Raw genomic sequence first — 24,335 nt, forward strand, 5'->3', positions numbered from 1 at the left:
AGCACACTGCCCGATGAGGGGCTCGAACTCACAAACCGCAAGATCATGACCTGAGCCGAAGTCAGACACTTAATCAACTGAGCCACCCAGGCACCCCTAAAGGACTAGCTTTTAAAATTCAGGATCTAAGCCTGGGAGGAAAGGTTGATTAAAAAACACATATCCCATACCATCTCACACCTGTCAGAATAGCTAAAATCAAAAATAGAAGAAAGCATAAGTGTTGGTAAGGATGTGGAGAAAAAGGAATTCTCATGCACTGTTGGTGGGAATGCAAACTGGTGCAGTCACTGTGGAATACAGTATGAATTTTTCTCAAAAAATTAAAAACAGAATTATCATATGATCCAGTAAGTCCACTATAGGATATTTAACCCAAAGAGTACCAAAACACTAATTAGAAAAGATATATGTACCCCTATGTTTATTGCTGCATTATTTGCAGTTGCCAAAATAGCCAAGTGTCCATCCATAGATGAATGTATAAAGAAGACTGATCTATCATCTATCTATCTACGTGTCTATCTCTATCTACACACACACGCGTGTGCGCGCACACACACACACACAGTATAATACTACTCAGCTATAAAAAAAGAATGAAATCTTGCCATTTGCAACAGCATGGATCAATCTAGAGGGTATGCTGCTAAGTGAAATAAGTAAGTCAGAGAAAGATAAACAGCATATTATTTTAGTCATATGTAGAATTTAAGAAACAGAACAAATGAACGCAGAAAAAAAGAGAGAAACTGAGAAATAGTCTTATTAATAGAGAACTGGTGGTTGCCAGAGGGGAGGTGGGTGGGTGGGTGAAATAAATGAAGGAGATTAAGAGTACACTGTGATGAGCATTGAATAATGTGTAGAATTGTTGAATCACTATATTGCACATCTGGAACTAATATAACACTGTGCTAATTGTACTAGAATTAAAAAGGAAAGGTAGGGGCGCCTGGGTGGCTCAGTCGCTTAAGCATCCGACTTCGGCTCAGGTCATGATCTCATAATCTGTGAGTTTGAGCCCCACGTGGGGCTCTGTGCTGACAGCTCAGCCTGCTTCCGATCCTGTGTCTCCCTCTCTCTCTGACCCTCTCCCGTTCATGCTCTGTCTCTCTGTCTCAAAAATAAACAAACATTAAAAAAAATTTAAAAGGAAAGGTAAAGTGGGATGCCTGGGTAGCTCAGTTGGTTGAGTGTCTGAGTCTTAATTTTGGCTCAGGTCATGATCCCAGCATCCTGGGATTGAGCCCTGAGTCAGGCTCTGCGCTGAGTGTGGAGCCTGCTTGGCATTCTCTCTTCTTCTTTCTCCCTCCGCCCCTCTTTTCTGCTTGTGTGCTCTCTCTTTAAAAAAAATTTTTGGGGGGAGCACCTGGGCAGCTCAGTTGGTTAAGCGGACTACTTCAGGTCATGATCTTGCAGTCTGTGAGTTCAAGCCCCACGTCGGGCTCTGTGATGACAGCTCAAATCCTGGAGCCTGCTTTGGATTCTGTGCCTGCCCCTCCTCTGCTTGCACTCTGTCTCTGTCTCTCAAAAATAATGACAGAGCAGCACCAGAGGAAGGCAATGGAAGGGGAAGCTGCAGATGAGAGTAACCTTGCTTATTCTCTTGATGAGTTTACTATGGCTGCCATCAACCAGCTGCTGAGAATTTCATGAGATGTAGTGAGAGGTGATGGGGCAATGGCAGAGGGAAAGAAGAGGAAACTAACAGCAGGAAAACCTCACTGCCCCTGCACCACAACTCATTTAACAGCACTGTACAGATAGTTCAGTAACAACTGTTTGGTCCAAAGTGTGAAATTTGCATTTACTCTGCTCAGTTACATTATGTCCTAATTACAAAAGCATCTGATAAAAATATTCAGTGTTATTCTGTGGTAAGTAAACCATTAACAGTACTAGTTATGTATGTCTCCCTCTCTCTCGCTCAAAAATAAGTAAACATTTTAAAAAAAAGTACTGGTTATATACGTAAGCATCTTCATATTACCTACCATATATTGAGCACTTATGATGCAGGTGATTTTACATTTATCTCATTATAATCCTCCAGATCTACAAAATAAATATTCCCACTTTACAGATAGGGAAACTAATGTTCAGAGGACTTAAGACTTGATTTAAATCACACAATTATTTAGCAGAGGAAGTGGGATTAGAAGTAGGGATGTCTGGCTCCTGAAATCCCCAATTTACTCCATTATATACCATAGCATCTCTAAGTGTATTTAATGTTTTAACTTTTCTAGAATTTGATTTCTCTGAGGCTCCGCAAAGAGTAAGCAATGGCTTAACAGTTAATAATCAAAATCAATTTCTTGACTGCCTGTGAGTTTAAGAAAATATTTGGTTAGTTTAATATGCTATTATAGGTCAGTTAAAACACCCTTTAAGATCTTCCTTAGTTTTACCTATTCTGTTTCCACTAACCAAGTGGTTATTTGGCAATGTTTTAGATGGCTACAGTGTAGCCTAAGGATTGGAGGGGACTTGGGTGGACACAGGGATATCAGCCAGAAGGCTACAGCAACAATCTAAGTAAAAAATGAGACAAGGGGCCTGTGGTGGAATGAAGACAGAGAAGTGGGTAGATTTGAGAATAAGTCAGAGGGGCAAATGCAATGATTTGGCAGCGGATTGGATGGAGAGGGTGAAGGTGCTCAGTAGGTGTTATCCATAAAATATGGTGAGCAATGAGAGAGATCATTGTGCGGATCTGATGAAGTTTTGGGGTGATGGTGGGGTGGTTCGAAGCCGAAGGCCAAGTAAGAATTCTTGAAGATGTCTTTGGTGCAAAAATGGGATTTTATTAAAGCATGGGGACAAGACCCATGGGCAGGAAGAGCTGCACTGGGGTACTGACAGGTAGCTCATTATATATCCTCAGGTTGGGAGGGAGTCAGGGATAGAGTAAGAGTTTAAGGAATTTTGGAAACAAGGTTTCCAGGACCTTGAGGGGCTAGCTGTTGCTAGGGAAACACTATTTATTACCATTTAATAAAACTTCAGCCATGAGACCCTTTAGATATATATGGGGGGCGGGGCACAAACTTGGAGTATGATTGCCAGCATGTATCTTGGGGTAGCTGAGATAAAGGAAGTTGACTTACAGGATCCTGGAGTTTGGGACAATGTTAATTTTCTCTTTTGCCCCCCAAAGTGTCATCCTTGAAGCAGCTGAGCTCCTAGAGGGAGGTCACTGCTTGTTTCAAGACTTGTCAATGGGCAGTAAAGGAATTTAATTTTTCATTTCCTTAGTTTCCCACATTACGGCGGGGCAAGCACCTAAACCCCTTTCCTTTGTTCTGGGTAGCCAGGAAGTGTCTGAGGATTATCACGTTTTCCACCTGCGCCTGGGGGTGGGTGGTGGCCAGCCTGTATTTTGCCTTTAGCTTTCCCCAAGCTCCCTCATCATATCTTTAACAAAACAAAAAAAACCTGGAAGGGGGAGGGGAAGGAGAAAGTTAACTTTGTTAGGAGTGAAGAAGGTGGCACATTCAGTGTCAGGACCACAACTTTTCCAAGTTCTATGGTAGTCAAAACAGCACTCCTTAGAGATTAGTCTCTACTAAAAGTTCCTCGCTTTGAGGTCCCTAAAACCCACGGTTCAGAAAAGTCAAGGACTCGCTTTTTCGCATCTTCTTCCCTCTAGGGGGCCTAGACCCGTCCCCCTTCCCGCCAACTGCAAGCCCCACCCCTCCAGCCCCGCGCGCGGGACTTTTGGCGCGTTTCCGGGGCTCCGCCTCCCAGGGCCCCGCCCTCCCAGCGTCCCGGCCGGCCCAGAAACTGGGACCGTTCGGGCTGGGGTCGGGTCGGAGGTTGGTCGCGTCTCGGTCGTTGCCCGAGCCCGCCGAGCCCGCCGAGCCCGCCGCGTCTCCAGCTCTGGGAAGAGCCCTTCCGGCGAAGGCGGGGCGATGCCGGGGAACCGGCAGCCGAGGGTCCGGTCCGGGAACGAGCCTCGTCCCGCGCCCGCCATGGAGCCGGAGGGGCGCGGGGCCTGGGCCCACAGCCGCGCCGCGTTCGACCGGTTGGAGAAGCTGCTGCGCTGCTCGCGTTGGTAAAGATGGACCCTCGGGCGAGTTGCCGCGAGGGCGGGGGGAGGGGATCTTTTCAAACCCCCGGTTCTCTCCTTCCATTCCTGCCCCGCAGTCGGGTCGGCGAGCAGACTTTGTACTTGCCCAGGGATCTGGTGTTAGTTGTCCCCTCCCTCGCTCCCATCCCCTTCCTTTCCGCGCTGCTTGTCTTTTCTTCGTCAAACCCGACTAAGGTGGTAGTTGTCGAACTTTAGCGGGCCGAAGACTCGTCTGGAGGTGTGGTTAAAAAAAATGCAGATTTCAGGCCCCGCCTCCATACTTTGAATCTGTAGGGCTGGGGTGGGGCTAAGGCATCGGGACTTTTTACTGGGCCTGGAATCCCTCCTGCCCCGGGCTGCGCAAGTTTGAAGGGGCCCGCTAAGCTTCAAGCAGCTGTCTCTCATTGCTGAGCTGATCCTTTGACCATTACTCCGTAGCAGCTCTTTCTTGGGAGAGGAGAGTTTGGGGGACCCTTGCTGGAGGTAGATTGAAGATGGCAGTGTGATGGACACCGCCATTCTATTTCTCACTCAGTTTCTCATTTCCTTGGTTTAGTCAAAAGGCTGTATGGCTTGGGGTTCCGGCTCTTAGAGATGCTATTTATTATCATTTTTTGCTTCTTATTTTCCTTCATGCTGTTGCACCATGGGAGCCCTCTCACTTCAAGGTTTTCATTATATCTGAAGACATCATGTTCATGACTGGTACTCCATGCTTTTCCTGTAGCTCTTCCTAGTATACAAACCAAGAAGGGCTTGTCACCCTTATCATTTCTTCCAAGAGCATTGATTGAGCACCTGCTGTGTGCACAGCTCTGTATTTCTGCATGGATATAACTCAGGTTTTCTCTCTGCTTGTAGCGGGCCTGACTTTTTTGGACTTTGTTTTGACCACCCTCCCCCACCCCCCCCGCCCATTTCCAACCCGCAGAACTTACATAAAGCACAAGTTACCGCAGCTGTTTCTTTAAAAATGAGGACTTAACTGTCACCGAGTTTTGCACTTATATTTGGTTTTACAAAAACTTAAAAAAATCACCGCGCTCCTTAGAAAAGCGGCACTTTTGCTAGAATACATGGAGACATTCTGAGTTGTGTGTGTTTTTTAATAACACAGGGGTCCTCCATCTGAGAATAAGAAATTTAAAACTAGCTCTGCTAGTTGCTATAATAGAAGCAATTATAATAACACCTTAGTAGTTAAACAAAAGTTAGACATTCAGATGGGACATTTCTGTATGGAAGGCACTAAGGCAACATCATAGTGCTTCACTTAGAGTGTAGAGTCAGGATGCCTGAATTCAGGTTCCAGCTTTGACATTATGGCCCAAGTCATTTATTTATTTCTTAAAAAAATTTTTTTTTTCTTAAATTTATTTTGAGAGAGAGAGAATGCATGAGGTGGGGAGAAGGGCAGAGAGAGAGAGAGAGGGACAGAGAATCCCAAGCAGGCTTGTGCTGTCAGCACAGAGCCCTATGGCGGGGGGCTTGCTCCCAACAACCCTTTGATCATGACCTGAGCTGAAATCAAGATTCTGACGCTTAACCGACTGAGCCATCCAGGCATCCATGTCTCAAGTAATTTAATTTCTGTGCCTCAGTTTCCCCATCTGAGTGATAATAGTGCTCTGCTCATCCACCTATGGGGATTCATTACTAATAAAAGATACTATTGAACACCTGCAAAGTGCTATTTTGGCGTTGGGGATTCGTTAGTGAACAGAGCAGGCAAAAACCTCAGTCTTTAGGAAGCTAACATTCTGTGGGGGGGGGGGAACTAAATGAAATTATATGTGTAAAGTGTTGAGTATGGTGGTTGTTATAGAATAAGTGATAAGTAATAGGTGTCTTATAAAAATACAAAAAAAGCATAGCCTGCTTGCTGAATGGTTTGGTGAAGGCAAAATAGGTGCTTTATAAAAAGAAGAGTAATCCGTAGGTTGTCCTGAACTATAATACAGCCAATTTCACTTAAAAAATTTTTTTTAATGTTTATTTTTATTTATTTTTAAATTGTTTTTAAATTTTTAATTTTTTTTAAATTTTATTTATTTTGAGAAAGAGAGAGCACAGGTGGGGGAGGGTCAAAGAGAAGTAGAGAGAGAATCCCAAGCAGGCTCTGCAACATCAGTGCGGAGCCAGATGCAGGGCTTGAACTCAAACTGTGAGACCATGACCTGAGTGGAGACCAAGAATCCGGATGCTTACCCGACTGCGCCACCCAGGTGCCCCGTAATGTTTGTTTGTTTTTAAGAGAGAGACAGAGTGTGAGCGGGCAGGGGCAGAGAGAGAGCGAGATACAGAATCCAAAGCAGGCTTCAGGCTCCAAGCTCCTATCTGTCAGCACAGAGTCCGATGCGGGGCTCGAACCCACGAACCGTGAGATCGTGACCTGAACTGAAGTCAGACGTTTAACCAACTGAGCCATCCCTGCATCCTGCCAGTTTCAGTTTTTATCCCTGCCAAATATTTTTCTAGTTTCTAACAAAAGTGAGCAGACAATAAGAGCCAGAGGACTGAAAGTAGACATCAGTAACTAGGTCTAGACTTTTATTACAACTTATCCTGTTGGGTGGAGAATAATACTGAACTCTAGTGAATTTTCTTAAAAAGTTAATATATGAACCACTGATGGAATAACAACTAAATCTTAATGGTGTCTTTGCAGATTTTAACCAGGGTTTGGCAAACTTCTTCTGTAAAGAGTCATATAATAACTGATGCTGACCACCATCTGTGTTCTTACTATTTTTCGTCTTTTACAACCCTTAACAACATAAAAAGCATTCTTAGCTCAAGGCTGTACAGAAACAGTCTACTGACTTGATTTGGTGCATAAGCTGTAGTTTGCTGAACTGTTTTAATAGGTAGAATGTCTTAAGTTTAAAAATCCTCAGTGTAAAATTTTATATGACACGGGATTTAATATTTAGAAGTGATTTTGCATTCCTGTTGGTGTCTCTATATGTCTTGGCACTGTCTACAGTGTATAAAGCGTTTCTTTACCCGTTTCTTCTTACCCAGGGAAGATAACCCCTTTTTTCCCACCCACGCCTTTCCCTGTAGCTGCCTGACGCCATTGCTTCAAAGAACAACTCAGGATGGTCTGCTTCTTGCTTTGCTACCTACCATTCCTGGCAGTGTCCTGTTACTTGAAATTGTGTGTCAGTATGCCCTTTTACAGAGTTTCAAAGTTCTACCCAGTGGACTAGTGATTACCCCGATTACCCTCACATTCAGCTTGCAGCTGTCATCTATATTGTGTTCCCAGGTGTCACCTGTCTTATACAGCATATTGCATCTGTTTTACGGGAAGCATTGCTTGTGGGGAGGGTGGATTGGCTACATTACAGGGCATCCTTTCTTGACCTTTAACATAAGTAGGACTCCAAGGTGAAGCTGATGAAATTTTTTCAAGAGGCCAGATGTGACATTTGTGTTAGGTCCAAGCCCCACAACCAGATAGAAGCTATTTAAAGATTTGGAAAAATGAGACAGGAAGACCGTATCATTTGAGAGGCTGACAGAAAGCATAGTAATAATGTATTCCTAAAGGAAGTAGGAAAAAATAATAAGGGCTGTAATGTAAACCCCAAGTGTCATATGACACTATTTTGTGAGTTAAAATTAGGTACCTCTTGACATTTTTGGGTGTGTGCAGGTTGACCTCTACTATAGTGTAATTTGGAGTTATAGCACTTTTTTAAAAAATTTTTTTTACATTTGTTTATTTTTGAGAGACGGAGTGAGACAAAGTGAGAGTGGGGGAGGGGCAGAGAGAGAGGGAGACACAGAATCCGAAGCAGGCTACAGGCTCTGAGCTGTCAGCACAGAGCCCAACACCGGGCTCGAACCCACAGACCATGAGGTCATGACCTGAGCTGAAGTTGGACGCTCAACTGACTGAGCCACTCAGGCGCCCCTGGAGTTCTAGCACTTTTTAAATCAACTTTTAGTAAAAAGTAAAAAAGCAATCTTGTGATTTTTGGCATAGATGATTTATTTTTCTAAATTATTTTTTGTCATTTTAAAGGCGATAAAGATTATTTTCTCTTATAGCATCGCTTAGTGATTAAGAACATTAATTTTGAACCCTGGCTTGAAATCCCGCTTCAGTGATTTTTGGGTAAATTAGTTTATCTTGTATGCTTCCTTTTCTCATTTGTGAAAATGAATTAGTAGTAGTTTCTATCTTATGAGGTTACCAGAATTAAATGAGTTAATATTTATAAGATTCTTAGAGCAGTGCCTATTATGTTTTATGTGCTATATGGATGTTTGTAAAATAAAGGATAGATTTCCTGACCCCAGAATTAAGCTTTTGTCTTCATGAGCTTTGCTCAGAAGCACTTTACTAGGCCAGTGATCCTTAAGTGGGATGATTACTCCTTTAGCTTGCTCTGATGCTGGTTCTTCTTTAGGACCATAAGTGATCACTGATGGACCACATTAGTGGTGACATGGTGAGACATTTTTTACCTTTAAGGAGCACACGCTTAATTATAAGGGGTAAAATGCACACAGAGTTCAGGGTAAATTATGATGAAGGCCAAGGAGATGTAGAGAAGTGTACTTGGATGGTGCCAGTGGAGGAAAGCTTCATGGCTTTTGAATTGGGCCTCGGAAAGAGTTTCATAGATGGAGACTGGTGGAGTATGCTAATCACAATATGCTGAAAGGTACTGTAGAATAAAGGGGAAGTGAGTCAGATGGGCAGAGAGTAATTGGTAGCCTAACAACTGACTATTCAGTTGGTTCACATAATTCCTAAGTAGAGCAATTTGTGTAACTTTCCTGTCACTCTGATGTCCTCATCTATAAAATGAGGAAAATGGACAAAGGGCTTTCTAAGACTCCCTCTAGTTCTGCAGATTCCATAATTATGAGTTTCCTTTGGGTACAAATTGTTTAAAACTTTCTATTGACTTTTAACATACATCCAGGAAAGGGCACAAATCATTGGTGTTCAGCATGTATCCTATATCTCTTCTAAACGTAGAATGTATTTACTTATGTGGTATTTTGATTCTTTGATACACATTTCATAAAGACAGGTTGACATTTGTGGCCACAGTGTTGAATTCATGGTTTCTTAGCGTTTGTTAAATTAGTGCATTAAAGAACTTAGGTTAAGTTAGGATCACATTTAAGGAGTCTTTGCAAGTGGGAATACCATAAGGACCTGGTTAATTTCACTTGACTCACCTAGAATCCTCTGTAGGTTCCTGGGGTTAGTTACCTATAGTAAACAATGACTAGGGTCTTGAGCAGATGTAGAAGCCAAGGTCTTTCGCCCTGGGAGGTAAAGGTAGAACCATGAGTTACACAGACCCATTATAGGCCTCCACATACCTGGTGTTCTATAGTGCTTGTGTCTGCCAGAGAAACTTACCAGAGACATTGAGCACCTGTTCCCCATAGCATTGGGGATGGTCTTACAAGTGAAGTTCTTGTTAATAATGAGCCTGGGACTTTGAGGAGAGATTTTAGGCTGGGAGTGCACTCTTGACAGTCATCTGCATTAGATGGTTTGAAAGCACACTTCTGGAAGTGAGCAGGGAAGAGAATATAAAGAGCCTTAAAATCAACATTTGAGCATTAGGTGGAAGAGGTAAAGCTTTAAGGACAGTTACTTAGATACTGTTTTGCTTTGAATGAAAAGAAGTAAAGGACAGAATAACCAGAAGTATTTGAGGCAGGTATGCATAATATTCTCTGTGCTCATCTGTCTCATAACAATAGATCCCATTATAATCAGTCATTAATAGACAGGAGTCTATTGCCCATTTGGCTTTTGGGATATTGGCTCCTTGATTTATTCAGTATTTATCAACACTAAATAATTAGACATGATTAAAAAATTTTTTTTTCCATGTGATTTACTTGAATCTGGCATACAAAATACACAGAATAAGATGCCTTTGTGTCATTATTCATATCCCTTGTTAACAATTTTGTTTATTCTGAAGACAAATACAACAGATTGTTTAATTGGCTTGAAGAGCCTATGCATTTTGGTGTTAAATGTGTTGGTCCACACTTAAAAATAACTTGGCGATTTTCTAAAATGTAAGAGCATTGTGGTAGCTATCTTGCCTAATGTTAAGTAGCAGTTTATCTCAGTAAGCTTAGGGAGCCATTCTGTTAAGAAATAGGTCTGCCTCAGTATTGTAATCTCAGCTGAATTTACTTTCCTTTTCTTCTTTGCAAAGAAATTTTTATATCAATAGGCCCTTTTTAAAAAAAAAAAAAAAATTGTTTGTTCTCCCTACTTAGTTTTTCCCCAAGTTATAATCCTCTGACTGCGCTGATCTTTCCAAATCAACTACATGTGAAGTAACAGAAGTATGACTGCAGATTGGAAAAAGTAGAGTAGCTGAATTTTCAAGGTACAAAAATCCTGTTACCATGCAAATGTCTTTTCTTATTCTTCTGGACTTTTTTCTTTCTAATATATATGTATATCAAACAAAGAATAGGGTAAAGATAAAATAGAATTCTTAATATAAATTCATTTTTGCATGTACTCTTCCATTTGCTTCATTCACTAAGGATTTATCGAAATTCTGTTCGTATAGCACCATGCTAGGGAGGTAGTGGTGGGGAGCTCAGAAAAAATGAAAGTCAAGATCTCTTGTTTGTAGGGCTAGAATCTATTTGGAGACCAGGGGGAAAAATAAGGAATCAAGCAGATAAAATACAAAATAATTTAGCTTTCAGCATTGATTTCCAGGGCTCCAACTAGAAGCCATCTCTCTGGAACTTGAGAACATTTTGTAATTCTCTTAAATCATACACTAACTTTGCTTATCAGATTACCTAGTTAGATTATAAGCTCCTTAATATAGATTGTATTGCAGTCAACCTTGTGTTCTTTACATGTATGGTGCAAGGTACAGATTTTGCATGAGTGATGGTATGGAAACTAAAATTCAAGAATTTCTGTGCTTTGTTTAGTGTCATTTTTATTATATCATCCTGTATAATATTTGGATAATGTGTTGGGCTTGAATAGTTTTGGGAGTTGTGAGGAAGAAGTGTATTCTAGGATGGGAGAACAGCCTGAGCAATCTGGTTTTGGATCTTGGGTATTATTTGAGAAATGTTACAGACACTGGCCTGCTGAGAGCAGAGGTTTTTTTTTTTTGTGGAGGAGCAGTGCAAGAAAATGTTGCTTGCTTTGGAGTTAACTGGATTGTGAAGAACTTTCTAATATTAAGTTTTTAAAAATTGAAATAATACATGCATTAAAATATTAAGGTATATGGTGATTAAATATTTAAGGGAATGACAGGTGGGCCTGAATCCTTTTCTTTAAGAACCCACTATGATCAATTTATTATGTGTCCTTTAAGAGGTTCTGTGTTTTTATAAGCATTGTAAGCCTCAGATGAGAAGATACTATACATCAGGGAGATGTATCATGATTTATTTAACCATTTTCTTGTTGGTTAAAATTTAGATTGTTTCTGGTCTTTGGCTTTAATAAGCTGTGCTGGAGTGAATATCCTTGTCCATGGCCTTTACAAAGTTTTAGTTGAAATTATTTGTGAACAGAGTGCCTGGCTGGCTCTGTCAGTGGAGCCTGCAACTCTTGATCTCAGGGTTGTGAGTTCAAGCCCCATGTTGGGTGTAGAGAGTACTTAAAAAAAAAATCTTAAAAAAATAAAATAAAATTATGCATGACTATAATCAACAGTCATTAAGTCAGAGATATAATAAAAATATTCATTTGCTTCATCTGTACTCCAGATACAACTTCTTTCATCTCTTAGTTCTTCATGGTTTACATCTACATTTCCAAATAATAGGTTTCTATTGCTACCTCTTGATTTTTTCCATTTTAGACATTATTTATTAACTTTCTAACTTCCTGCACTAAAAGATCAGTTTTCTTACTATTATCTATTCACTTTCTACTGTGGGAGATGACTGGGTATAAAATTTGAAGGACAAAATAATTTTCAATCATTATTTTGAAGGCTGGGTATCCCTTGTCACCCTTGGGATGTCATATGCTGTTCTGGATCCTTAAAACAAGAAATATTTATATGCATATATGTATATATATGTGTATATGTATATATGTGTATGTATGTATGTATATGTGTATATGTGTGTGTGTGTATACAGACATATATATATGACGTTTTATTTCTTAATCTCTGGAATCTCTTTATTATCCTGTCTAGATAGACATCTTTGGTATTTTAGAGTTTCAGTTTTGCAAGCACCTGAGTATCTCTGAAGGATAAATTCCTGACACGGGAATAGTTGAATTAAAAGTGGATGCATTTAGGGGCGCCTGGGTGGCTCAGTCGGTTAAGCGACCGACTTCGGCTCAGGTCATGATCTCGCGGTCTGTGAGTTCGAGCCCCGCTTCGGGCTCTGTGCTGACAGCTCGGAGCCTGGAGCCTGCTTCAGATTCTGTGTCTCCCTTTCTCTGCCCCTCCCCTGCTCATGCTCTGTCTCTCTGTCTGTCAAAAATAAATAACCATTAAAAAAAGTTAAAAAAAAAAAAGTGGATGCATTTAAAATTTTGATACTTATTGTCTGGTTGTAATAAAAATTGTTTTATTGCAGAGTGTCTTCTCCTCTAAGCTCTAGCCATTGTCTGAAAGCCTGGCTTTGACAGAGATCAGTGCCACTCTTTATCTGCTCTGTGAGCTCTTCATTAACAATTTTTTGAACTTGACACCACACCTCCCTCTCCCAGTGTTGGGTATAACACCCCTCTCCCTGCTCCTTCCACTATGCATGCATACATACTTTTCTGCACATGCATATACTTCTCTGTCAGTCTTCCAGTGTCCTTCTTCATCTGTTAACAGCAACAAAAAATATATTCTAGCTCACTAATTAGAATTAGTATAATTTGTCAATTATTCATAGATACTAGAATCATTGCTAATCACACTATAGCATCTCATTGCTAGGGTGAAGGGTCAGAACCAGAGATAAAGGGTTCAGAGTCATCGTAAAAAGGAAATTTAAGTTTAGAAATAGAATGAAGGCATTGAGTCGAGTACTGCCATAGAAAGCCAGAAGACTGTGAACTGCGTCCTGGGGATAAGCCTACAATTGAGAGACAGGAAAAGAAGCAGCTAACGAAATGCTGGAATAGGCGGATAAATGTGCTATAAGAAAATTAAAACTCAACAGAAGGAAAGGTTTCAGGAAAGAATGTGAGATCAGTGTTGCCTCACAGAGAAGTCAGGGAGAACGAGGCCTAAAAATGCTTTAGGGAATAGTTTCAGCAGAGTTGGGAGTTCAAGCTAGGGAGATAAGGAGATGGAGAGAACCATGTAGAGCACTTTCTGAGGACTTTACATCCACAGAGAGGGGAAGAGCTGGGGCTGAAGGTAGAGTGAGGCAGGAGCTGAAGAAAGGGCTACTTTTTAGGGTGGAGGAGAGAGTACCTGTGCGTGTTTAGTTGCAGATAGAAGAAGAAATTTTGCTGAGTATAATGATGAGAATCGACTACTTTAGGAGACAGGGAAGATACTGGATCTAGGGACAGGGAGAGCAGCACACTTTAAGAAGGAAGAATGACTTCAGGACATCTTTCCCCCTGAGCCCAGAGGGAGGGAGAGGGTTATGGGTGAAGAGGAAGGAATAGGCCCAGGTGGTGAAAAGCTCAGTCAGGTTAATGGGATTTAGGAGCATGGAGATTGTTTTGAATAGCCATCTATTCAAGCATTTGTTATACAAAGGTGAAGAAAGTACCAACTGAATGTATAGAGACACGTGTATATATCTGTCTGTATATATCTGTCTTTTTATCATTGTTATTCATCCCCTGAGAGTAGGCAAGGAAGGAGTGGACTGTGGGGCCTATCTGGTATTCCTGGCATCTGTGAGTGTCTAAAAGGTCAGTGCAAATAGGGTGGTGGTGGAGATGTCCGTGAAGTAGTAATTGTGGCCTGGGAATCCAAGGAGCTAATGAACTGAATGGCCTTGTCTGAAGGCAGAGAGCAACTGAAGGTGGAGGTTTGGTCAGAGTGGTGGAATAAAAAAAATATAGGGAGTATATAATGATAGGAGGAAGTGAGATACATCACTTCTGAGATCTTAGAGCCAAACTTGTGATGAAGTAGAATTCAACACACTTGATCAGGAGAGATCAGATTAGATTTGATGGGTGAAATAGTGAGCAGAAATTATAGGAGGAGCGTGAGCATTGTAGCAGAGATCATCTTCATTGCCAGAGTCACAAAAGTGCCTGGCACTTCACAAGTCATATTTTTACACTGTGATCTGTGTGGTGGGATAGAAAAATCAGACATTGTGAGTTTTTAAAAAGCAATGGGTTTTATAATGTCAGTGAGCACCATTTTTGGTATCTTGAGGATAACATTATAGGTGTGTACTCTGTTTTTAGCATTCTTTCTGAAAGCTCAATTTCACTTTAATGTTCACATCTATTAAATGTGCTATTTGATACTTTTGATCTTTCAAGAAATGTGGAAAACTGTTTTTATTGATATGTGGTACATATACAGAGGTAATTGGATAATAATGCTGTAAATACCTAAAGGTCCTAAGGTTAGTGTAATAAACCAAGCACAAAAAATATTCATCCTTCAAAAGCTTTATTTTCTCCTGTTTGCTCTTGCTGCATTACGCTCTCTGAATACAATGACTTGATGTGTCTATTAATAAGTACGTACTGTTACTTTCTGAGGATTATCAAATGTAGCAGGTATTTTGATGGACAGTAATTGTGTTTCTCTCTCTCTCTTTCCCCAATGCCATGACTCTCAGTCCGTAGAATGTCAATCTGATGATTCCTGTTTGCAGTTGCTTAACGAACAAAACAGTCAGTTAATTGTGAACTGAAAGAATGGCTGTATTTTTGACAAGGCATCTATGTAAAATAAATTGCCTCTTAACAATAACCAGAAACCAGTGTATTCCTATGGGAAACCATGAATGCTTATGGTCAAGGTGGTCAGATGTTCTGATTTTCCTGGGTCAGTTCTGGTTTACACCTGCTATCCCAGTGTCCTGTTTAGTTGTCATGCCCTGTCACTCCCAGAAATGTTCTCATTTGGACAATATATGGTCATTCTGCCTTTTAGGCCTTATTTTGAAATTTATGGTCTATACTTTGAATTATTAAGCGAAGATGTATCTTAGTAATTGAAAGAAGCAGTCAGTGGTCGGTTTTGCCATCCTCTATAAAGGTATAGGGATACTTACATAAAGTTCCTTCTTTCTGAATTCCCACTATATGCGTTATAAAAAACGTTACAGTTTGCACTGAGTTTGCTAGTAGCTATTTGAATTCAGCAGATGTGTGATGATACAATATTTAATCAGTGAGTAACAGCCTTTCAAATAAATATATCCTAATCTTCTGCTTTGGAAAGAGAAATACAGTAGTGTTGGCCCTTGGATTTATGAAATGTTGGGTAATAAGTGTTTATCTCACAATGACCTAAGTCTTGATTGTCTTCCTTTCTTCAAACAGCACTAATATTCTGAGGGAGCCTGTGTGTTTAGGGGGATGTGAGCACATCTTCTGTAGGTAAGTAATTATGACTTGATCCATAGTGTAACTATATTTTTTACTAGGTCATTACTAATAATTACCATATTAGTAATATGTTGTGTGTTATGTTTGTGTAACTCTCATAGGCTACAAATAACTTACTGTACATTGTCTCATTTTGATGCATAAAACTGTCTTACTTTACAAATAAGAGCATCAAAGCTCAAAGGGGGTGACTTGTTCAGAGTTGCATAGCTTAGCAAGTAGCTTGGGGAGAAAAATCTGTTATGTAATTGAAATACAGCTCTTTTTTTTTTTCCCCTTCTGGTTACTTTGGAGTCTAGACCTTACAGATTGTGAAAATCTTGCTCTGGATTAATTTTCTGGGGCTTCTGTAACAAAGTCCCAAAGACTGAGTGGTTTGGAATGACAGAAATGTATTGTCTCACAGCTGTGGAGGCTAGAAGTCCAACAGCAAGGTGTCAGCAGGTGGTTGTTTCTGAGGGCTGTGAGGAAAAACCTGTCCCATGATTCTGTCCTACCTTCTGGTGGTGGAGAACCTTTGTCTTCTGGCAATCTTTGTCCTTCCTTGGATTGTAGGTCTATCACTGATTTTGACCTTCATGTTCACACAGCCTTCTCTTTAGTGTGCATGTTTGTCTCTGTGTCCAAACCTGCCCTTTTTGTAAGAATGGCAGCTTTCCTGGAGTAAGGCTCACCTCGATAATCTCATGTTAATTTGATCTCGAGAAAGACCCTATTTCCAAATAAGATTAGGTACCGGGGGTTAGGACTTCAACATCTTTTTGGGGGACACAGTTCAAGCCATAATAGTTACTATGGAATTATGTCCATGTTATAGTATGAAAGCCCTGGCATATAGATTAGAATATTAGATTTTCATCTCATTCTATTTCTTATTCTGGAGAAATCAATTAAAGGACTGAATGTCTTGGTTTAATTGTCTCTGAGACAGGGTCCACATAGCCTCCTTTGCATCAGTTTTTTAATGACTTCAGTAATGACTCATGACTATCTGGCATGAACGACTTCGGCATGAAGTTTAAGCACACAAGAAAATAATTTACTGTGTGACTGCTGTGGGCTGATGTGTGGGAAGTGACTATGCTTGGGGTCCCAGTTTTCCTTCTGGAAACATGGATTTGATATATGGGGCATATCCAGCTGGAGGCTGGGATAGGGAATAGTACATGTTGCCCATCCGCTCTCCGTTTGGATGATGACAAGGACTTCACATGGGCAGGGCACGTGCATCAGTCATCCTCCTTTCCCCTGTGCCCACGTCAGAGATCTTCATGGCAATAAAGCAGACTGCCGACTACAGAGCTGCTCAAGGCAGAAACAACAAGTAATACCCAACTGCTCTTCCTTGTCACATCATTAAGTTCTGTGACTTCCACCTCGCAATGTGCCTTGAATCTTGAATTTTCCCCACTCTTCTCTGTATTTACTACTGTTTATTTGATCCAAGCCACCATTGTATTATCTCTCCTCAGACTAGTGTAATAAGTTCTTAACTGCTCCCCTTCCTCATTTTCTACATTCTTAATGGTGATCTTTTAAAAATGTAAATCACATCCATATCCTTACCCTCCTTAAAATCCTCCAGTGGCTTCTTTTACAGTTAGAATAAAATCCTTACTCTTCACTATAAGGTCTGGAAGACCTGTACAGGACCCAATTCCTGCCTGTCTCTCCAGCCACACTTCCTTCTAGCTCACCCTGTCTAGCTACCTTCTCCTTTTAGTTCATTAAACACACCAAAGTCATTCCTGCCTCAGAACTTTTGCACTTGCTATTTCCTCCTTCTAGAATGTACTGCCAAATTTTTGTGAGGCTAACTTTTCATCAGTTACATTTCAACTCAGATCACTACCTCCAAAAGACCTCCCATGATGCCCTTATGAAATATGCCCACTTCCTGTCCTTACTTGGTAGTAAGCAGATTTATTTTGTTTCAGCTGATGTACTTGCTGTATGTAATAGATCGGTGACAAATTTTGATTATGTGATGCCAAGAATTGGGTAACTGTATTCTTTGCAGATTTGCAGCTGTGTAAAACTGCTAGGAAATGTTGTAAATACCATGCAGTTTTCTAATGTTTATTTACTTTTGAGAGAGAGAGACGGAGGGAGGGAGGGAGGACCAGAGAGAGAGAGGGAAACAAAGAATCTGAAGCAGGCTCTAGGCTCTGATATGTTAGCACAGAGCCCAACATGGGACTCAAACTCACAAACCGTGAGATCGTGACCTGAGTTGAAGTTGGACACTTAACCGACTGAGCCACCCAGGCACCCCGTAAATACCATGCAGTTTTAAAAGATGGTTTGATATATACCAGTCTAGTTGAAGCATTGAAGTGGAGGGGTGCTGGTTGGAGGGGCACAGATTTTTATGTCATTGACAGTGTTATGGTAGTTCCAAGGTACTTTTGTGTCAATCCCTGATAAAAGTAGTCCATGTATTCTCTTTAAGGTAGAAATCATTTAAAACATATGGCAGACATATGCAGACTTTTTGGCTTTGGATCATTTTACACCTTTAAAAATTGAGGATCCCAAAGCAGTTTTGTTTGTATGTGTGTATTTACCATGTAAAACTGAGACATTTAAAAAATACCATTCACTTAAAAATAACAGTAATAAATTCATTACGTAGTAACATAAGTCACACTGTTTTAAGGAAAAGTAACCATTTTATAAACCAAAGAAAAACTAGTGAGAGTGACACTGTGTTATATTTGTGCAAATCTCTTCATTGTTTTGATGAATAGAAGACTGTAGATTCTCGTATCTACTTATGTAATCATTCTGTTGTGATCTAATGTTTTGATTGCAGTATGTGAGTGAGGAAGATATTGTATTATACATATGCATAGTTGGAAAAAAGAAGGATTTTTAAATAGCCTTTTTAGATAATTATGGATATTCTTCTTTGATACGACACCATTACTTAGCAAGTGCTAGTTTCTTTAGATTTGTTACAGTGTGGACTTGAAAAGAATACCAGTGAACTTTTTGTATTCTGTTCCAATAAATTTCATTGACTTATCCTATGCTGTGAATGGATCTTTCACCCAGTATGATTTCCTGACCACATCTGTCGGTCATTTGGAAAATACTGGCTTACTGAGTTATACAGATCTATTGAGAAGTGATATCTTTCCCCAGAATTCTAGATTAATGTTTACAAAATAATTTGAGAACATTTATAAGATGAACATTATAGAATGTGTAAAATAGACTGAGTACTGGTGTGGTGCTGGGTAAGTGTCTCACCTATTTGGATTTCATTTTCTTTATCTGAAAATAAGGTAATGATTTCCTGATGAGTGGATTGTGACTCTTGTCAATCGTGTTCCTCAAATACTTAAGTATTACGTAACAATTGATGATTTCAGTTCCCTGTACAATCAGTTTCCCTATTTTGTCTGTTGGAGTTTTAAGTTAAGGGTTCTTAAGTACAAGCAAAGAAACTCAATGAAGTCCCTTTCTTTGCTAAAGAAATTTGACATTCATCTGGAAACTCTCTCTTAGCCCAGGTATGGATTACAGATTTGTTTTATAACATATTATTGAGTTACTTTGTATCAGAAATCATGCCAGAATCTAAGATACAAATAATAGAACTAACCACAGGCTTTTTCTGGAAGGATCTCATAAGAATCCTCTGTGCCTACAAATGAGTGGGTCACATGAAAAGGAATGTGGTATTTGGGAGAGATGTGGTTTTTATCAGTTAGGTTACCCAGTCTTGTTGGAGCTCCTTTGGTGAGGCTAAGGGAAGAGTGGATTGTTAGGTTTCTTATTTCTGAATCCACAGATAAGCTTTGGAGGGGGATTGTGACCCCCCCCCCTTTTTTTCTACAAGAGCTTATGTATATCTTCAGATTTGCAAAGGGTTTGTAACCCCTAAAGTTAAGAAAATCCCCCTAACTGTGAGACTTTAACTCCTAGACAGATAACCTGAGATGATTTAATTGAGTCTACAGGTTATAAAAATGTCTGAAAGAATCAAGTATCTTTTCTCAGAAACTACTTTAAAACCTTTAGACACTTGTCTGCAAACAAAACAAAAATTACCTTTCCCAGTCTCTTTGCAGTAATTTTCCGTGAAACATAGTGTTAAGATTTAGGATAGAAAAGGTTGAAATGCATGGCTGTTATGCATTTGGTACTAAATATGTTTATTTATGTCCCTCTCTGTACTCTTACCCCTTAGAAGCTATAGATTTATTTGCATGAAAAAGATTTGCAGAGTGATGTCTAAGTTAAAATCTCTTCATATCAAATGGCCTAAGCGACTTTAGGTACAGATTTTGTATGTGTGTATCATAATCTTTCAAAAACATCATTGTAACAAATATTATATGATTGCCCATTGCTTGTTAAAACAACCTTTATTTACTTCTGTTCAAACTGTTTATGTTTATTTTTTGGAATTAAAATTCTGCTGAATGCATTGATATGTATATATATGTATATATATTTTAACATTTTTAAAGTAATTGTGTAAGTGACTGCATTGGAACCGGATGTCCAGTGTGTTACACCCCAGCCTGGATACAAGATGTGAAGATAAATAGACAGTTGGACAGCATGATCCAGCTTTGTAGTAAGCTCCGGAATTTGCTGCATGACAATAAGCTATCAGGTGAGAAAGATCACTCTCTCTCTTCATGAAATATCTGATGATGAATTCATATTGATCACAGAAAGTATGTAAAGATCTGTCAGGAATTCTGATGGCATATTTCAGATTTGAAGATTGACAGCGTTTGCAATTATTTTGAGAAGTGACAGATAACTTAGAGATCACTTAGAGAAAGCAGGGTCCAAAGAGGTTAAATGATCTCACCTAACATCACATGTGTAGTTAGTACTGGAAATGAGAAATAGAGCCCATTTCTTCTGATTGTCAGTCCAGACACTTTGCACCACCTACATTGCCTGCTTTTTACAGTTATAATAATTTCTGAATAATATACATGGAAAAGTGATTTTGTCCTTAAATTCACTTAAATACACTTTTACAAGATAGAATACAACCTTCTGTGCATCGCTTTTCTAGACTGAATTAATTAGATGAGCACATTTTGAAAGAGCAAAAATCTAATATTCATTTTCTTTTCTATTTAAATGGGGGTTAATGTTTTTCAAATTGTTCTTAGACTCTGTGTATTAACTATATATCTTCCCATTGTGCTTTCTGCTGAGAACTAATTAGCTGTGGAAAGAAAGTAAAAGGTTTTGAATCTTCATAATTAGATACTGGAATTGTCTTTTTATTGATCAGATCATGTCATTTTAGCTTATGTTTATAGGATAACCTTTTCTTGATTGGCAGGATGCTGTGAATGATTGATAATGCTCACATAAAATGGTTGAATTTCCATTTCTAAATCTTCTGATCTTAGATTTCTGACAAGCTGTGTTATTGTCAGCTACTAAAGGTGAAGTTGATTAGACAAATTAAAGAAACAAGGCAAATACTTTGTCTTATTGACTAGGTCCATATTTTTAAGAAGAATTTAAATCATAGTCTACCTATGAAAAGTTTTCTTCATCTCATCATTGTATTAGACGCTATTCTTTTAGGATATAATATGCTACGTGATAAAGTTTTACATGTTTTCTGATGTAATTATATACTCATATACATTTCAAAAAGTATTTACCTTTTTGAAAAAATAATACTGCATTATAAATCTCTTTAAGAGCATAATGAAGAAACTTCATTATTATCATCTGTATTTTTTTCCTTCTTACTCAGAGGTAGGGCTGATAGTGTTTAATTTTGTAATTAGAATGATTAGTGTATGATATGCCCCCCCCCCCCCCCCCCCCATACAGATACCATTGATTAAAGAGAGTTCATGCATCTTTGGAGGGAGTTGAGGGGGAGGATTAAATTTTTTTTTTTTTAAGATTTGCTAATTTTTAAGTAATCTCTGCACCCACTGTGGGGCTGAAACTTACAACCCTGAGATCAAGAGTTGCATTCTCTACAGACTGAGTCTTCCAGGTGCCCTTAAACTCTTGATTTAAGTGTACAATATGAAAAATGTTCATGTCTGCCTGAAAGTGGCTTTTGTCAGAATCTTCAAGATGTGTGGTCTCTTAGGAACATTGGCTATGCATTGACACCTGAGGTGCTATTCTGAGAATTCTGTCTGTCGTGATGGTTTGATGTGATTCTTCTCCAGTTTCTGTGCAGTAATATATTAGCTTGCTCAGACTGCTGTAACAAAACACCACAAACTGTGTGGCTTAAATAATACAAATTTATGATCTCACAGTTCTGGAGGCTAGAGTTCTAGATTGAGGTGTTGGTATAGTTAGTGCCATCATAGTCTGTGAGGGAAGGATGTCTGTCAGGGAAGGATGTCTGTGAGGGAGGTCTGTGAGAGAAGGGCCTCTCTGCCTGGTTTGTAGATAGCAGTCTTCGTGTTACTTGGTGTTCTCTCTGCATGCGTGTTTATGTTAAATTTCCCCATATTTATAAAGACACTAGTCTTTTTGCACTATAGAGTCCCACTCTACTAGTTTTTACTAATTATATCTGTAATGACCCTGTTTCCTGAGGTCACATCCTGAGGTACTGGGAGTAGGACTTGGATAGATGAATTTTATGAGGAACACAGTTTAACCCATAACAATGTAATGTGTAATGTGACCTTTTTAATGCTAATAAAAAGGAAGCAGAGTAACTCTTGATGGGTAGTGAATTATAGCATAGTGGGGTACGGGTATAGTGCCTTGGGGTGCAAAGAAGAATAAGGTAGGGGACTTCTCCAGAAATTCTATTGGCGTTAATGATGGTTGAGTCTTTAGTATGGTTTTCATATTTTGTGGACCATGTATGAAATGTCTCCATATTTCATCACTGCTAAGGATATTTATAAAAATTATCAGGTTTAGAATAAGTTTTTGCATGGGGCCAGAGGCCTTTTAGAATGTTGTCTTTGTCATGTAAAAATAGATTGGGAGTTTGAGGAGAGGATTATGGTGATTCATTTTTCGAAAGCCGTTTTGTGCTCATTTTCCTTATTATAGTGAGTACTAACTACTTTTGTCTGACCAGACTTCAGCAGTGCTGGCTTTATCATTACTTATTTTAGCATGAATTGAAATTTCACAGTTTGGATAACATACAATCAAAATTTTAGGAGCAGGAAGGTCATCCTAAATCACTTAATCTGTAGGTGAGGAAATTGAGGACTTAGGTTATGCAGGAAGGTCACAGTGTAAGTTTGTTTACCTACTTACACTGCACATTTAGCACAATGCTTTGGTTAGGTGTATAGGTGTTCATTATACTTGTTGAATTGGAGACAAATTGGCAGTGGTAAGGGTTAATTCATACCCCAGAGACTAAACTTAATTAAAGCTATTTTATTTAAAAAACTTTTTTTAATGTTTATTTATTTTTGAGAGAGAGAGAGAGCGTGTGCATGAGTGCACATGAGCGGGGGAGGGGCAGAGAGAGAGAGAGAGAGAGAGAGAGAGAGAAGAGAACAGGATCTGATGTGGGCTCTGGGCTGACAGCAGAGAGCCCTGTGTAGGGCTTGAACTCATGAACCATGAGATCATGACCCGAGCCGAATTTGGACGCTTAACTGACTCAGCCACCCAGACATCCCCAAAACAATTTTAAAACAAATTCTCAGGTTTTGATTTCAACAATTCATTTTATAATGGTAACATCTTCCTTTTCTCCTTTTACAGAAGATGGTAAATCTAGGGTGTAAACATATTGAAATATAAATCTCTGTCCAGAGCTATAATTTACATGGTGCCAAGCTTATTCTGCTGATTAGTGGCATTGCATTAACTTTTCCTCCTGAGGTTCTGCCAAAACAAACTAGCCTCAAAGGGCATTGGAGTTTTTTTGAGGGTATTTCTCTGTTTCTTTATAGTGTATTCGATATTTTATGTAGTACCTTATGTTAGTTTACGTAGCAAGTACCTCTAAAATTAAAGTGGTATAAGGTGTACTAGGTTACTAGGTAGAGGGAACTAACAGTTGGGGACAAATTATGTTTTATCCTCTTTTTTTTTTTAATGTTTGTTTATTTGGGGAGAGAGAACACAGGTGTGTGGGGTGGGGAGGGGCAGAGAGAGGGAGAGGAGAGAGAGAGAATCCCAAGTAGGCCCACGCTGTCAGTGCAGAGCCCAACACAGGGCTTGATGCCCCAAACCGTGAGATCATGACCCGAGCCAAAACCAAGAATTGGATGCTTAACCTGCCGAGCCATCCAGGCATCCTGGTTTATCCTCTTTATAATGAGGAAATTGGAAACAGATCTCATAAAATAAGGGTGTTAGATTAAGTGATCCCAAGGTGTAGCTTGAAAATCATCTAGTTCTGTTAAATGGGTGTTGACGATGATGAATTAAGTGGGATGGTCAGATATCTACATCTCTATTTTTTTTAAGCCCTGTAGTTCACAATTTATCTTTCAAAAGAACCTTGTTAGTTGCATTTACTATGAAATATATAATTACTGTAATTAAGGTGGGTAATTAGGAAGAACTTGTCAAATCATGGACATGGTATATGATATACTAGAGATAAAGAAGCCTGATTTATAGTAATGCTTTTTAAAATGAGCTTCTAAATACTTGAACAGGTTTTCCTCAGTTCAGTGTACTTTCAAGAGAAAAGATTGTCACAAATTTTTCTGAAAACCGTTTATGGATAATTTTACCTTATTCTTTATAACATAATCTGTTTTCTACTAA

At 39.4% G+C, this 24,335-nt stretch overlaps 1 protein-coding gene across 4 annotated transcripts in view; it reads left to right on the top strand.

The window, feature by feature from the left end:
• Positions 1 to 3,789: 3,789 nt before the first annotated feature.
• BARD1 (BRCA1 associated RING domain 1) overlaps positions 3,790 to 24,335 on the top strand; it is an 88,478-nt gene continuing 67,932 nt past the window's right edge. Inside the window, exons 1-4 of one of the 4 annotated variants that reach the window (XM_058706004.1) lie at positions 3,966 to 4,060; positions 10,352 to 10,464; positions 15,549 to 15,605; positions 20,096 to 20,244. In XM_058706004.1, the coding sequence (XP_058561987.1) occupies positions 20,190 to 20,244 (55 nt within the window). In that variant the 5' untranslated portion in view covers positions 3,966 to 4,060; positions 10,352 to 10,464; positions 15,549 to 15,605; positions 20,096 to 20,189. Of the gene's footprint in view, positions 4,061 to 10,351; positions 10,465 to 15,548; positions 15,606 to 20,095; positions 20,245 to 24,335 lie in introns of all 4 variants that reach the window. The other 3 variants (XM_058705994.1, XM_058706012.1, XM_058706021.1) reach the window with 3 other exon arrangements.

The sequence above is a fragment of the Neofelis nebulosa genome, chromosome 2, assembly GCF_028018385.1.
Source record: "Neofelis nebulosa isolate mNeoNeb1 chromosome 2, mNeoNeb1.pri, whole genome shotgun sequence".
Taxonomy (NCBI): Eukaryota; Metazoa; Chordata; class Mammalia; order Carnivora; family Felidae; genus Neofelis; species Neofelis nebulosa.